General features: G+C 51.2%; 1 protein-coding gene across 3 annotated transcripts; it reads right to left on the bottom strand.

Annotated features, from left to right (window-relative positions):
- Nucleotides 1-488: 488 nt before the first annotated feature.
- ARHGAP30 (Rho GTPase activating protein 30) lies at nt 489-15,639 on the bottom strand. 3 transcript variants are annotated; one of them, XM_046683837.1, is made up of 12 exons: nt 15,309-15,639; nt 10,416-10,518; nt 8,380-8,524; nt 7,162-7,244; nt 6,884-6,991; nt 6,148-6,275; nt 5,489-5,660; nt 5,306-5,409; nt 5,147-5,224; nt 4,140-4,541; nt 2,977-3,242; nt 489-2,884 (listed from the first exon to the last, which is right to left on the bottom strand). In XM_046683837.1, exons 1-12 carry the CDS (start codon nt 15,403-15,405, stop codon nt 1,247-1,249), a joined length of 3,324 nt encoding a protein of 1,107 aa, XP_046539793.1. In that variant the 5' UTR covers nt 15,406-15,639; the 3' UTR covers nt 489-1,246. The 3 variants fall into 3 exon arrangements, with proteins under 3 accessions (XP_046539793.1, XP_046539794.1, XP_046539795.1); XM_046683838.1 differs by having other exon boundaries at nt 3,148-3,242; XM_046683839.1 differs by having other exon boundaries at nt 8,380-8,520; nt 15,309-15,341.
- Between the last annotated feature and the right edge of the window lie 377 nt (nt 15,640-16,016).

Here is a 16,016-nt window from a genome sequence, read left to right as displayed (position 1 = left end):
CATTCTTCTCAGTCAGGACCTACTGTTAATGGATTTGGAGTAGCATGGTGGAATGGGGAGAATTCAGACTCTGGAGCCAGACAAACTCGGGTCTCAAACTATTCTCTGCCGTTTCTTACCTCTGAGATCTTGGGCCAACCTTTTGAGTTAATTAGCTTCAGTTTCCTCATCTGTAAAGTGGAGATGCCAGTACCAACCTTACAGAATTATTAGATGGACTAAATAAGGTCAAGGGCATAGGTTCTATACACGTTGAGCACCTAGGCTTTACTGGCACATAATGAGCGTTATGTAAATACCAGTTTCTCTTCCCCATTTCCTGACCACCACGAACCCAGCTCTAGTTTCTAGCCACAGTCTCCATGACAACAACTGAGGAAGAACACGCAAACAACAAAAATAAAAGACAACGTTTGGCCAAACGTAGGAAAATATGATACCTATCACCTGGGACTTTAAAAGAATAATGAGACTTCACACTATTTACATGTAAAAATACAATTTTATTCTGAGACATCACCCCTTATTAGAATGGGACCTGTGGCCCCAGACTATCTGGAGAAGCAGTCCCAGAGCCTGAGTGACACCATTTCCCTTCCCTGAAATAAGAGGAAGTTATTCCAAAGGAAAAAGGAGAGGCCAGAGAGATCTGGACAGGACCTCTCTTCCCTAAGATGACTGGAGGCAGAGGGTGGAGGAGCTAGAAAGGGGGGCAGTCCCTCCAACAAACGTTGAGGCCTTCAAAGAGCTTCCTAGACATGTTCCTCCTAAGCTGGAGCTAAAAGGGTCAGGAGGTATCCAAGAGCCCAAGAGCAGAACAGGGATGGGCAGCTCTAGAAGTGTTTGTGTGAAAGGCTTTGACCTGGCCCTGTCCTCCCCACCTCCACCCTGGGCTTCCATGAAGAGAAGTTCACAGCCTCAGAGGAGGGCAGGAACTTGGCTGGAGTTCCCCCTCTTTCTTCACTTTGAGAAACCTCTAAGTTTTCTGCCTACTCTTTGTTCCCCTTGACCAATGACCTTGCTCTCTGGGAACAGGATCTTGTTGACTTTCTTGGGAATCTCCTAAGGGATAAGTTCTTTGTGTCTGAGACAAACTCAGGTAAACCAACCAAGGCAGTGCCAGAGGGCCAAAGCCTATAGAGTTGGGCACTACAGCTGCTCAGGCTGCAGAAGAGACTGCTAGTCAGGGATCCCGGAGATTCAAGACAACTTACTGTCCCTTTTGCCCAGTGCTCTCTGGTCCTAATCACAGTCCTTCACCTTTCTCAGGGTTAGCCTGTGTTTCAAATGCATATGATCGGCGCTGGGGGGGCATAAGAGGGTCAGGGGGCTGGGGTTCTCTGGGGGGCAAACTAAGCCGACTCCGGGATCCAGACCCTTCTGTGCCTTCAGATTGGAGCTCCAAGCAGCTAAAGGGTCGGAAAGAATGAGCAGGGATCATGCTACAGGGGGAGGTTCTGGGGATGAGGCTGTAATCCACACCCCCAGTACAGGTCAGCGTCCGCCGAACACCCTGAGCCTCAGTCTTCTGGCGGTCCCGGGCCATGGCCACAGCAGCATCAAAGGAAAGACTGCCCCCATTCCTCCAAGAGGAGCGGGAGGCTCGGGACCCCCAAGCCCTTTCCCCAGGAGTCCCATCAAGCCGACCAGGCCTCGGGCATGGGTTTGCAGGTGCCACATGGATCTTGCCACACATTGCACTGGGCATCTTGGCAAACTGTGGTTTGGGGGGCACCACAGGCACAGAGCGGACCTGTTGGACCTGAACCAAGGTGGAAGCCAGGCGCATGCCCACACTGCCAGCTGAGCCAAATGGACAGGGGCACAGATTGCAGCCCTCTGGACTGGGCTGCCCCTCAGGCTCCATCTCCTCTGGCCGGGGCGGCTGTGGGACTGCCTGTTCTGTCTCAGAGGAGTGAGCATTGCCCTCTTTGGCACTGTCAACCTCCAGGGACTCTACATGTGACCCTTCAGGGAGGGAGCCCTCTTCTAAATGGTCACCTCCAGCCCCCTGGTCTCCCTCAGCCTCTCCATCCCCACTCTCTCGTTCCTTGCTCACCTCCCCTACTCTTCCTTCAGCTGCTGCTTCTGGGCTTCTGCTATCTTCACCATCTCCTTGTTCTTCTCTTGCCTCTTGGTCCCCTTCCTTGCTCTGTCCTTTGACCTCATCCTCTCTGCCTTCCTCAGCCTCTTGTTTGTGTACAACTTCCCAGCTCTCCTCAGCAACTTGGTTTTCCTGGGCCCTGTGCTCTGGGTCCCTTCCAGGTTCTACCTGGGCTTCCTCTCCTTCCTTAGCCTCTTCCTCTCTCTCAGTCTTTCTTTTCTTCTCCTTGTCTTTTCCCTGCTCTCCTCCTCCTTCCTCCATAACCTTAGCTTCTTCCATACACTCATCCTCCTGTGGACCCATGGACTCCTCTCCCTTGGCCTCTGTCTCTTCCCCACTATCTTTTCTCAAACAGACCATCATCTCTTGGTTTCCCCCAACCTCCCCTTCTTTCTCATCAGCCTCTCCAGCCTCTACCTCACTCTCTGGACTCCCCTCAGCCTCCTCCCTGATGTCCCATCTGCTTCCAGGCTCAGCTTCCTTGTCCTCTCCAATTTCCCAGCATGCCTGCTCTCCCTCAGTCTGTCCTGGAGCCTCCTGATTTCCACACCTTGCTGCCTCTTCTTCCAGACTGCCTGGACCCTCCCAGCTTGGGGATTTGGGCCCCAGAATGGGACTTAGGTCATCGTAGGCACTCAGGAAGACTTCCTCCCCACTTTCGTCCTCTGCTTCAGGCCTGGGGTCAGCAGAGTCCAGGGAACAGCAGCTGGGAGCTAGGACAAACTGCGCCTCATCCAGAGACAGGTCATCCAGGGGTGGCTCCACAGAGAACTCCTCCACCTGTAGGCACAGCATTATGGCTCAGGACTAGGTGGCCCTGTCCACCCTCTGGATTCCTTACCACCCCCAAACCCAGCACAGCCACTCCTTACCTGATGCCCATCTCCCAGGAGCTCCTCCATGTAGCCCATCCCAGGGTCGTCCTCCCCAGGGGAGAAGGCTGCTCCTGCTGCTCCTGCCTTGGCCACCTCCCCATCCTCCGCCCCCACCCACTCAGGTTCTGAGCTGCTTGAGTCCTCTAGGAAGGAGAAGGAATCCTGCACCTCCTGGGACAGGCAGTCCTCCAGGGCAGGGGCCACATCCGCTGGGCCTGAGTCAGTCAGGGGACCTGGGGCTGGACTTGCCTCCAACTTCTCATCTGTTGGGAGAGAGGTAGTCCCAGGAATACAAAGGTCAAGACCAGCCCTGACTCTTCCCAGTCTGGGTCTTCCTAGCATTGCTGCAGTATGGACACAACAATCCCAGAAAAGATATTCCATGTGGCTGATCCTCTCAGACCAATATCCCTAACTATTGGCTTATAGCTGCCTTGATCGAGCTCCCACCAGGTGCCAAGCACAGTGCTATATATTTTACAGTGCAATATCTTACTTTTCCCACAAAACAACCCTATAATATAGGGTGTTTATCCCCATGTTACGTTTGAGAAAACTGAGACTCAGAGAGATTTGTCTAAGGTCACAAAAAGTAAGCAGCACAGCCAAAATTTCAACCCAAGTCTACTTAACCCTGTAGCCCATGTCCTTACCACTAGCCTGTGCTGCCTCAGTACTTCTTGTCAGCGACACTTCAGGAACTGGAGTCAGAGAAAAGATCAGATCCCAACTCTATCACCTCCTACCTAAATTAATAGCAAATTGCTTAACCTACGTCTCAGTTTCCACTGCTGTAACATAAGGATGACAACCATACCTGTGTCATGAGATTACGAGAAAATGAAATAAGCTAACGTCTGCAAAGTCCCTAACACAACACTTGGCTCATACTTAGCCCTCGATAATTGTTAGCTATTAGTATTAATGTTACTATTATTGTTACCATCATCTATTATATATTCCCACCTTGTACTTAGTAATCCCTGCTATATATATCTGACACAGGCCCCCATTCTTGGTTATATCAGTGATCTGAAGGCTGCCAGAAATCTTCTTTCCATGAATCTCACACAATCTGATAATATTACTGGATTCCCCCAACCTCGAATCCAGGGAGGCTGTTGAAGGTAACCACCCAAAGCCCAAGGGCTGAGGCTCACCTGGGGGACCGGGGCCAAGGCCAGGGCCAGGGCCAGGGCCAAAGGCAGGGCTTGTCCGAGGCTGTAGGGCCGGGCACTCAAGGCCACGAGTGAGTCTGGCCAAGGCGACGTTAGAGATGATGTTTGGGGGCACGTTGAGGATAGAGGTGATGTGTAGTGGGAGGTTGACATTGTAGGGATCTGAGATGTGGACGCCAGCACAGCGCTCTGCACGGCTGCTGGCCCCAACACGGATCGCTGACCGCCCAGCTCGTGGTGTGCCTGGCTCAGAGTTTGTGCCACCCAGTGCCTCTCCCTCAGGCTCCTGTTCACCCTCTGCCACCTCCACAGAATAATTCTCCAAGCTCTCTTGCAGCAGTGGGTTTGGCCGAGGACTACTGGGTCCTACCAGCCCCTCTGGCTCTGTGGAGGAACGAGAGGTAGGCAATAGCCTCAGCTGCAAGGGGCCTGGATACTTCAGGAAGGCTTTGGAGAGTGACCCCTGCTTCCTCAAGCATGAGAGGCAGGACGGCTTGGAAGGCACCAGGCCCAGCTTCCCTTGGCCACTGCTGCACACTCTCCATAGCCAATAAGTCAAAGACCATTGCACCTGCACGTACCTAGAAACCCCCTTCCCTCCCTGCAGACACAGTCACTGGCCATCACTGCCACCACACACACACCACCTTTTCCCTCTATGTACACTCATGAACACACCCATAGATTAAACAATAAGCTCACCACTGTAAACCCAGCATCCTGCACTGTGGCTGGTGTATAATAGGCACTCATTACATATTTTTGAAATTAGTGAGCACACTTGGCCACATGTACAGACACACACACAGAAATGCACACACAGTGGTCTCCTCTATAATACTGTTGGTTCCTCACAGACCCATTCACAAACATGTTTCCACACAGGTGCTCACAGGTCCATGCTGTTTGTCATGCAGCATGCGCGTGCGCGCGCACCCACACCCCCCCCCCCCACACACACACACACAGGAGTGCACACCTATACTCACCATCACAGGCCCCAGCTGCAGCACTCAGGGAGTCCATGCTCTTGGCTGGCCGCAGAGTCCCCTTATCAGATTTGTCCTCTGCAAGAGAGGGATGTGCATAGAGCCAGGGCCTGACACGCCCTTGGCAGAGCTCCCCCCCATCCATCTCCCCAGACTTACCCCTATCTTCAGCCCCCCGCAGAACTTTACGCTTAGTCTCATGGCCAGAGCGACCCAGGTTGAAGATAGATCTCCACTTCCTGACCTTCAAAGACCCCTTCCTCCTGGAGGAAATGGAGAAATCACTGGGGTTGGGGCCGGGGGGTCAGCGCAGGGGAAGAGGGCCCAGGAAGGAGGCCTTACTTGTGCTCTCCAATCTCAATGATAGTGTGGTAGGGCCGTATCTGTGGGGGGCCATCTCCAGCCTGCAGGCTGCTAGGCAGGTTGTAGGGCAGGGACCTGGGCATAAGGTCATCGGGGCTGCCTGATGCCCGGGCCCCTGGAATTGATCGCCATACACTCTCCACCTCACCACCTAGGAAAAGAAGAAGAATTGACCAGCCAGGAACAGAGATGACAGAGGGCCCTCAGGTACCCGGCTCCTCATTGTACCCTCCCACTCACCAACTACCCTGTTAGGGATATACTCCCAGACCCCTGGAGATCCATGTCTAGCTCCTCAGAGGAGAGTCCTCAAGGACAAAGATGGCCGGGAGCTCCCAGGACATTAGCCTGGTGGGCTGGGGGTGGGAATGATCAGTCGCTAGCCTTGAGAGCCAGGACGGTGATTCAGAGGTCAAGCTATGCCCTGGACTGAGAGCAGAAGAGGCCCGCTCAAGTTCTGACTGCGACATTGTCTCTCCAGGGTCTTCTCCATACGACCAGAAGCAACATCTCTCTATGAGACTCAGTTTTCTCATTTACAAAATGGGAAGACTGAACTAGATGATCTTTGAGGCCCCCTATAACTCTGATATGACTCCCCAGAGAGTGGTGATGTGGTGGGTGGGAAGGATACTGACCAGAGAGGGCAGCACCCCCAAAGAGCTGCTCCACATGTGTGAGGATGAACTCGACAACGATGGACTGCACACGCACCTCCATGAAGGCTGCTGTCCCATTGAAGCCTGAGGCCTCTATGTCCTTAGACCTGTGGAGATGTGGAGTTATTCTACCCCCAGACCCACCATACTTCCCCATCTGAATTCTCCCTAAAAATACCTTATACCCTTTCCCCTGCATGCCCTTAACTCCACCTCCACCTCTTAAACCATATGCATGATTCAAGTCTCAAATGCCACTTCCTCCAGGAAGCCTCCAGGACTTAACCCTCCTCAGGATTAAGCTCTACTTCCATTGCACACCAGGGTGCCTTGTTTATAATGAATATCAGGACTTCTCATAGTCTACCTTGCACCACAGGAAGTAATATGCAGGCCAGTTCTCCAATAGACTGCAAGACATTTGCTCAAGAAACATTTGACAAGGACCTGTCCTGTTCCAGTCCCTGAGCTCATATACAATGTAAGAAAACACAAAGGCCCTGCCCTTAGGGTCTTTACTCAAACTCAGAGAAGGCGCTCAAGTGAGTGAGCCCCATCCCAGCCAATGTGACCATAACCCTTCCTCTTTCTCACTGGGCTCCGTGAGACCCCATGCCCCTCTCCATTGCACTCACACAGCCATACCCCATCCTGGGGTAGCCTCCCAGTGGCTAGTCTCTGATAGAATCCCCACACTGCTCACGCACACACCTACCTCAGCAGGTTGGGGGCCCACACGATGGCCAGGTTGCGGGCGTGCATGTTGGTCTGGGCACTGAATGAGGCCATGTGCACCAAGTGCCTCATGAGGAACTCCAGGGTCCTGCAGAAAGGAGGTGTCATGGGGCAGGGGTCACAAAGGGAACACCCAGGGCAGGAGTAGGGCTAGGGCCTGGGAGCTGGAATAGAGGGGACAAGTCAAGGCCCCAGGTAGAGAGAGAGCCTGGGCTGTGTGAGGAGTCAGGGCTCTGGGTGGGAAGGAACCCCACACACCTGTAGTTTGGGACAGGGAGTTCTCGAAGCACCTCTAAGATCTTGACCAAGCGCTCTGGCTCCAATTGCACTGCCACAGCCTCCTGATTAGGGGGAAGAGTTCAAGAAGCAGGAGTCAGTGACCCAGCACTGCCCCTGCTTGCTCCCCAGAGCTCTGAGCCAAACTCTCAGGAACAATCTGTGCGGTACCCCACACCTCCACAACCCCAGGTCTTCCAAAGCACGCTGACAGAGAGGGCTCAGAACTTGGGGCCCACAAGACCTACAGCTGAATCTTGGCTATACCAGTTGATAGTTTTGTGACCTTGAGCAACACTCTGCCTTAGCATCCTCATTGGTAACCCTCTGGTACTGGAATACATCAGTGGCCCTACCCTATGGATGCCCCAGGGGCCGTGGAGTTATTCCAAAGGTTCAGGAAGGCCTACACCCATCCAATGTAGCTTATGTGGGCTGAATGGCATGCCGCTGCTGCTCAGGATCTCTAAATGCTGTTGTGCTCAATAAAATGTAGCTTATTTAAAAAGTGTTACTCAGGGGCCAGCCTGGTGGCACAGCGGTTAAGTGCACACGTTCCACTTCGGCGGCCCGGGGTTCACCGGTTCGGATCCCGGCTGCGGACATGGCACCGCTTGACAGGCCATGCTGTGGCAGGCGTCCCAAGTATAAAGTAGAGGAAGATGGGCATGGATGTCAGCTCAGGGCCAGTCTTCCTCAGCAAAAAGAGGAGGATTGGCAGTAGTTAGCTCAGGGCTAATCTTCCTCAAAAAAAAAAAGTGTTACTCAGTTCAGGATAGTATTTTTGTCATGTGTTTTCTTACTCAAAAGATGTTCAATGTACAATCACAGCTCATGGAGGGGCATGCTTGGAGAAGTTTTGATTTCTGAAAAGGGTTTTAATTCTCTTAACTATAGAGAAGCTCTGGTCTAGGTGACTTCCAACGGCCTTCCAGCTCTGACCACCTGGCCTCTACTCTCCCTGTCTCACCCCATGCTGTGTGTGATCCACAGACCTTAGGGAAAGGAGGGAGAATGAAGAAGAGGGACAGGGGAGGGGAGAGGTAGGAGATTTGGGGAGGGGGGGTCTTTTCATTTCCATGTGGTCTCTGTCATTCAGGATCTCGAGGACTCTGTCTGGCATTAGACACACTCGGGATGTCCCAACCACAGCAGCCACCCCCTCAGCCTTCTTTTCCACACCACTGCCTCTCAACTCACAGCAAACTTGTCATAGAGCCGGTAAGTGAGCAGGGGATCTGGCAGTTCTCGGAAATAGGCCTTGCACAAGGAAGAGACGCAGTGAATGTCCTGGAGGTAAACATCTCGCCGCAGGTCTGGCTTCCGCTCTGCCTCAAACTCCTGCCTGGGGAGGTGCAGAGTGGTCAGGAGTGGTGGGGGTCAGAGGAAATGTGGGGAGAGGTGGGAGCTGTAGAGATGGGCTCCAGGCAGGGTCTAAGGTCAGTGTGTGTGGGACTTTGAAGGAGAACGTTGGGGCATGTATATATACAAGGCAGCAAGTCTAAGACGTTGTATATGTCGGTGTGTAGAGTGGATGTGAGGATGGGTAAGTGGACCTGTGCATGAACAGGGATACATATCAGAGATGTAGCTGCAGATGTGAGAAGCAATGTAGGGGTCAGTAGAAGTGGGGGAGATGAGCCTAAATGTGCGTTTGTTTCTGGGTATGTGTAAAGATGGATGAGTGTAATTCTTAGAAGGAAACGTAAGTGTAAATCTTCATGATCTTGGATTAGACAACAGTTTCTTAGATATGACATCAAAAGCACAAGCAAACAAAGAAAACGTAGACAAACTGAACAGCAACATTAAAAACTTGTGTGTGTCAAAGGATACTATCAAGAAAATGAAGACAACCCACAGAATGGGAGAAAATAGTTGCAAATCATAGATCTAATATGGGTCTAATATGCAGAATATACGAAGAACTCATAACGCAAAAAAGACAACCCAATTAAAAAATAGGCAAAGATGGGGCCGGCTCCGTGGCCAAGTGGTTAAGTTCGCGTGCTCCGCTGCGGCGGCCCAGGGTTCGGATCCTGGGCGCGGACATGGCACCGCTCGTCAGGTCACCTTGAGGCGGCGTCCCACATCCCACAACTAGAAGGACCTGCCACTAAGATATACAACTGTGTACAGGGGCGGGTTGGGGAGATAAAGCAGAAAAAAAAAAATGATTGGCAACAGTTGTTAGCCCAGGTGCCAATCTTAAAAAAAAAAAAAAAAAAAGACAAAGAATTTGAACAGCATTTCTCCAAAGAAGATATACAAATGGCCGATAAGCACACCAAAAGATGTTCAATGTTATTAGTTGTCAGGGAAATGCAGATATAGAGGAGATATCACTTCATACCTACTAGGATGACTATAATTAAAAAAACACACACTTACAAGTGTTGGCAGGGATGTGAAGAAATTGAAACGCTCATACATTGCTGATGAGAATGTAAAATGATACAACTGCTGTGGAAAACAGTTGGGCAGTTCCTTAAAAGGTTCAACACAGAGTTACCATATGACCCAGCAATTCCACTCCTAGGTATAGACTCAAGAGAATTGAAACCATGTGTCCACACAAATACTTGTATATGAATGTTTACAGCAACATTATTCATAGTAGCCAAAAGGTGGAAACAACTCAAATAGCCATCAACTGATGAATGGATAAAAAAAACGTGGTATAGACACAATGAAATATTATTCAGCCATAAAAAGAAATGAAGTACTGGTACATACAACAACCGATACATACAACAACTGTGCAGCAACCTTGAAAAAAACACTAAGTGAAAAAAGCCAGGCACAAAAGGTTACAATTAGATGAGTCCATTTGTGTGAAATGTTCAGAATAGACACAGAGAATTAGATAATAGTGATGGTTGCACCACCTCGTGAATACAGTAAAAACCACTGAATTGTACATTTTTAAATGGTGAATTGTATGGTATGAGAATTATATCTAAATTTTTTAAAAGCTGAGTGGGTATATGTGAGAGTGGTGTACGTAGGAATAGAGGGGTGTGTGTGTGTGTGTGTGTGTCTGTGTGTCTGTGTGTGTGTCAGTGCGCATGCCCTAGCCTGGGGGAGTGGGGTGCATGGTCGCAGTCTTGCCTGAGGAGACTCTAGAGCTCCTCCCTTAGTACTTAGCATCTATGTTTCCTTCTCCCCATGTCCCCTCACCCCCCTGGCTCCCTGGCCACCTGGCCGTAGAGCCTTCCCCGCACTGCCTGACTCACCGAAGCTTCTGGATGTTGGAGGAGACCCCTGAGAGGCGGTAGATCCCGTCCACCACTCCATATTCCTCCACAAACTCTGCGCAGCTCCTTAGCACCTGGGGCACTGGGGACACAGATGGGGCAGAGAAAGAGAAATCATAAGGTCTAGGAGGTCAGAGACTGCAGGGGGTCTGAGAAATGGAAGCATCAGGGAAGGAGGTTTGGGGAGATTGAGGACAAAGCTCATAGAATAAAAACTTGTCAGAAAGATCCTTACAGGACGTCAGCTCCAGCCTGCCAACCCCTCTACAATATCTCTGCCCATTAGATCTGGAGCCTCTGCATAAACGCTCCCAGGGAGGAGGAGCTCACTGCCTCCCCAGACTGTCCACTCCTGTTAGAAAGTTCTGCTTTTGTTGAACCGAGATTTGCTCTCTGTAATTATTAGTTGCTACTCCAGATTTTTTTTTTCCGTAGGAAGGATTCACCCTGAGCTAACATCTGTTGCCAATCTTCCTCTCTCTCTTTTTTTCCTCCATCCCCAAAGCCCCAGTACATAGTTGTATATTTCAGTTGTGAGTCCTTCTAGTTCTTCTATGTGAGCCGCCACCATAGAAGGGCCAACAAAGCAGAGCACACTGAACTTTAACCTCTAGGACATCAGGAGAGGCTCCAGGATTTTTAAAGGGGCAGCAGTCTGGTTAGAAGGGGGCTCAGGGGAAAGGACTGGTCTTAAAAGTGAGTTTACATACTACTTCATGTAAGATAAAGGAACATTAGTTGTCCCAACCAAAATGGAACCGGGCTACTAAGCAAGTGTATGGATATTAGATCTGTCATAGGAAGGTACACAAAATTGTGGCAGACCTTCAAACAGGTCACTTCAGGAGAGAAACACCTATGTGCCAAGCACTGTGCATTAGGTATTCTAGTCCCCATTTTACAGGCAAGAAGACTGAGGATCAAAGAAGTAACAAGTGCCTAGTATCACCCAGCTAGGTCCAGGATTCAAATCCAAGAGTGCAAAAAGCTGTACTACGTCTCCCAACCCCAGACCCCGCCCCTTATGACTCGCCTGTAAGCTCCTTAAGGACAAGATCAAAGTGTGACCCATTTTGATATTCCTCATATTATCTGACATGATGTCTCAGATGTGGGAAACTCTCAAAAACCATGTGTGGAAACCCAACTCCACAAGGCCACATAGTTATTTCTAAGCACTTCCCTGCTTTCAATCCTTTATTGCATATACACCCAGTCCACTCCGATCTTCATTTCTTACCTTACAGATACAGAATATAATCTCTTCAGTGTGGTATATAAGACCCTTCACAAATCTAGTCCACCTGCCATTCCAGCCTCAGCTCCAGCCAATCCCCTGACAAATCCTGTGATCCAGCACTGTGCTACAAGAACAAGCCTTGATACCATCACTCATGTTATTCCCTTGCCTGGAAATGCCCCTCCCTCTGTCTCTGCTTGGTAAACTCCTATGCATTCCTCAAAACACACCTCAAATATCACCTCCAATTCTGAACTCTTTGCTTATATCTGTCTTATGGTTCCCACAGTCCTTTGTTTATATCTGTTATAGTACTTATTACATTTTGTTATGATTAATTTCTTTTGTACCTATACCTTCTGACATAGTAACATCCTCCCCAGCATCTAGCACAGTGTTGAAACAGAGCAGGTGCCCAATAAATGTTTATTAAATGACTCAATGAATTAACCAATCAATTATGAGGATTGGTGACATCCCTTGGAGATTTAATAGACAATATTGCCTAAGACAAAACATTGAATCCTATTAACTGGGACTCACCAGAGAAATCCCCATCACGTGTCAGTGTCAGAAAAAGCTACGTTTCTCCTAGGCCATCTTTTCTTTTCCCTCTGGGCTTTATAAGTCTTCTGCCTAATTGTGTTTACTTCTTTACTTTAATCGGTAGGAAGCTCAGAGCCCACATCTAGGAACCACAGAGAACCCCCTGATATGCATTTCCGGGTACTGATTGCTTTCCCTTCACCACAATTCCTTCAGTCATTTATTCTATCTTTTTGTAGAGTTTTGGGTTTTGGAAGTCATCCATCCCAAGCTCTTTGTGGAATTAAGTAAGATAGAAATATAGAATGAAGGAAGTAATCAATAAATCTACCAACCACTATTTAAAACCCTCCTCATATGACCTGGTGTCCACATCCTTTGCCCTCCTGCACCCCAGAGACAGGACTGGGGTGAGACAAGGACGGCATCAAGGGTGCAAAATTTAAGGAAGCACTCACTCTTAGGGTTGCACAAGTGGCAACTGTGCACATGCACAACCTTGAGAGTGAATGTCTCCTTGAGAAAGAGGCACCTAGGCAATTGCCCAGCCCTGACAACGACAGCTTCCTTAAATTTGCACCCCAGTCAACTCCTCTTGCCTCACCTTAGTCCTGGCCCTTAGTCATCTTTGTTCTCCATCCATCCCTTCAGGACCTGTGCCCATTTGCCAAGGTCCCCTGACCTCAGGTTCCCAACACTGAATGCAGAGACGGGGCAGGTCCTCCTTGCTGCTCTACTCTTAGGTGTCTAATGCTATACCAACTCTCTTGGCCACCACATTAGTCAGTTGACTCATAAATAGTCAGCTGTCACCTAAACCCCAGTTCCTTTTCACGTGAACTGCAACCAAGACAGATCTTCCCCATCTTGTCCTTCTCTGTTGATTTTGAACCTCCAGAAAGTGTCCTTAAAGAAGGGATTGAGAGCCTAAGGAGTCAGAGCCATAGAGGAAATAAGTCAAGGAGATGAGGGAAGAGACAACAGGGTCAGAGAGATAGGGGAGTCTAGGAGATAAAGATCAGAGAGATGGGCTCAGAGGGAAAAGAGACAGGATTGGAGTGGTGGAGTCAAAGGGATGGAGTCATCAAGGAAATGGGAGTGGGTCAGGGAAGAGGGCTCAAAGCTTGGGGACCTGGAGAATCAGAAGCCTGAACAAAATGTCAAAGAGATAAAGATTAGGAAAAGGAAGAACTCAATACAAACAGGACTTGGGGAAGGAGGAGACCTGCCTAGGGCAAAGAGCTGGGAGAGGGCACTGAGATGGAGCAAGGGTGACAGGATGGGGGAAACCAAGATAATCAGGGAGGATAAATTGACCAGAAAGACAGAGCTCCCCTGGCCTGGGCTTTCATTTTTGCTGGATCTTGGATTAAAGAGAGAAACCATCACCAGCCTCTCTTTGTCCTTCCACTCTCCACCTGTCTGTGCCAGGAGGAGCTGGGGGATGGGGAGACAGCAGCCATTGCTGCTCTGGTGCCCCAGATTACACCACCCTTGGGCTCCCATGAGGATCTGATGAGGGCCAGGAGATGCTTCTCTCCCACTCTGGGATTCACCAGGATCAGGACCCAGCAACCAGCTGTCTATCCCTTCCAGAGAACATGCCTGGGAATGCAGACAGGAGCCATGAAGGGTTACAGGAGTGGTGTCTGGGCTGGCTATGGGTTCAATGTTTCAACATGGGGTGGGCAGGGGGCCACAGGGAAGGGCAGGGCCAGGATGAGGAGGCTCAACTGAGGGTTTGCAGAGAACTGGGAGAAGTAGATCGGCCCCAGTTAAATCAAATGGGTCTTGGCCAAGAGTCATCATTCTCAAGAGGAATTCCTTGTAAAGGAGTGAGCCCTGCCCTGGCAGCTGGGCTCTGCTCAGAGAGAAGAGAAAGGCACAGAGAAGCCACTTCAGATGTTTAACACTCTTCCTTGGGACCTGGGCTTTCCCTTAACAGAGGCCACTGGGGATGGGGGCCTCTGGGGGAGGAGAAAAGGGGAAGGAGGTGTCTGGGGACCTGGGGGCGGGGCTAAGAGCAGGAAATGAGCTGGGAACCACCATCACCCTCCCTCTATGGCAGGCGCCACAACCCAGAGCAAAGGAGAGGACAAAGAGGAAATGACAGATTGGGGTGGGGAGGGTTGGGGTGGGGGTAGAATCGTGCCTTCTCTGGGAGGAGCTTGAAGTGCCAAAACCAAGCTGTGTTGGGCAGCCGGGATACCTGCATTCAATGTCAAATCAAATCAAGAAATTTGTTGAGTGGCTACTCTATGCAAGGCTGAGCCCAATCTTGTCCCTGGTCCTGCTGGTTTCCAAGCCTCCTCCAAGGTAACTCAGGAAGGAGCTGGGTGAGCCCCACAGACAGCCCCCACACCCACTCTCATATGCACCCTCCACCCTCGTCTTCAGACCAAGCCTGAAGCCATCTCTCGTAATTTTTGGGTGTTCCCCATTTCAGCAGCTTCTCCCCTGGCCCTCCGCTTTCAACTTGTTTCTCCTTTGCACAGGGAGAACAGGAGAATCACAGAGACTGGGAAAGGGGGCTATCCCCACCCACATCCTCACCTGTGGCCCAGCAAGGCTGCAGAGGTGCCAGAGCCCCGGTAACCCTGTCCCTGCCTCTCCATCAACCAGGAAATCCCTGTCCCCCAAGTGCCATCCTCAGACTCTCCGGAGCCCTTGTCCTGTCCCCTTTCACTCAGACCCAAGGACTGTCCATGCCCCTCTTGCCACTCATCTCCTGACCCTGTCCCCCCAGCCTCCCTCTCCTGTCCCCAGTAGTCACCCTTCACCTCTATTTCTTCTACCTTTCCTGGGTCTCCAGTCTCTCCATCCTCTCTCCTCAGTGCTCCATCGCTGCCCCCATTCTCATGCCCTCAGCCTCCCCATCCACAGGCAGTTACACAGGGAGCTACCCTGCCTTCTTCACCAAGCCACATGTCCTGCCTTGCCTGTTCATCAGCCTCCCGGGTGGTGACCCCAAGCCACTGCCCCTTTCCCAGGAGCACCCAGAAGCTGATTCTGCCCCTCGGACTAGACCAGGCAGGAAAAGCTCCCTGTTCCCCACCCCCAGCAGCAGCTCTGAGGGGCCTCCTTACCCTCCTGGCCTGAGTGCTGCAGGTGCTCCTGCAGGTCGCACCCAAACACCCGCTCCTTCGAGCTGCCCTTCTTCTTTCCTTTCTGCCGAGACTTCATGGCCGGAGCCCCAGGGGTCTGGCCCAGCCACCTCTGTCCCCCAAGACCTTTGCCCTACCAGTCCCCCATGGGATCCCAAGCCAGCCTATGGGCTTGGCCTGGCCCCAGGGGGGCAGGGCTCCGAACTGGGGGTGGAGGGTGGCCTGGGCAACAGGCAGCAGCTCCTGCCTCTGGGGCCCCGGCCACACGGAAGTGGCTGTGGAAGAGGAAGCTGCCAGGACCCTGGCAAGAAGCTGTGTCTCGTGGCACTCGCCCTTCTCGCCCCACTCAGCCCTGGGGGGGGGCAGGAAGCTGTGCAGCTCCTCAAACCCGCTTCCTGTTAGAGCATCTTTGCAACCACAGGACCTGGGGTGGGGGAGGTAGCTGACATTCACATCCTCACTCATGGCTGGGACTTCACTCATTGGTCAAGGGGAGATGATGTCAGAGCCTTGGGGTGGGGTGGTGGCGCCTGGGGCGTGAGCAGGTGACTGACACCCTTAGAGACCAGAATTCAGGGGTTTGAGGTGGATACCTGAAGCTGGCTTGGGACCATGGTGGCACATGGCTGTGCCAAGTACACCCAGGAGGAGGAATGCCCAGACTCTGCCCCTGATGGGCCTCAGTCAAGT

Source organism: Equus quagga, chromosome 13 (assembly GCF_021613505.1).
Source record: "Equus quagga isolate Etosha38 chromosome 13, UCLA_HA_Equagga_1.0, whole genome shotgun sequence".
NCBI lineage: Eukaryota > Metazoa > Chordata > Mammalia > Perissodactyla > Equidae > Equus > Equus quagga.
The sequence above is the reverse complement of the archived record's forward strand: the minus strand, read 5'-3'. Positions and strand labels throughout refer to the sequence as shown.

Excerpts from the sequence above, each read along its gene's own strand:
- ARHGAP30 (XM_046683837.1), bottom strand. The coding sequence starts at position 15,405 with ATGAAGTCTCGGCAGAAAGGAAAGAAGAAGGGCAGCTCGAAGGAGCGG. Across the intron at positions 10,519-15,308 it reads GCAGCACTCAGGCCAGGAGG|TGCCCCAGGTGCTAAGGAGC; the intron begins GTAAGGAGGCCC and ends CTGTGTCCCCAG. Across the intron at positions 4,542-5,146 it reads TGCAGCTGGGGCCTGTGATG|AGCCAGAGGGGCTGGTAGGA; the intron begins GTGAGTATAGGT and ends GTTCCTCCACAG.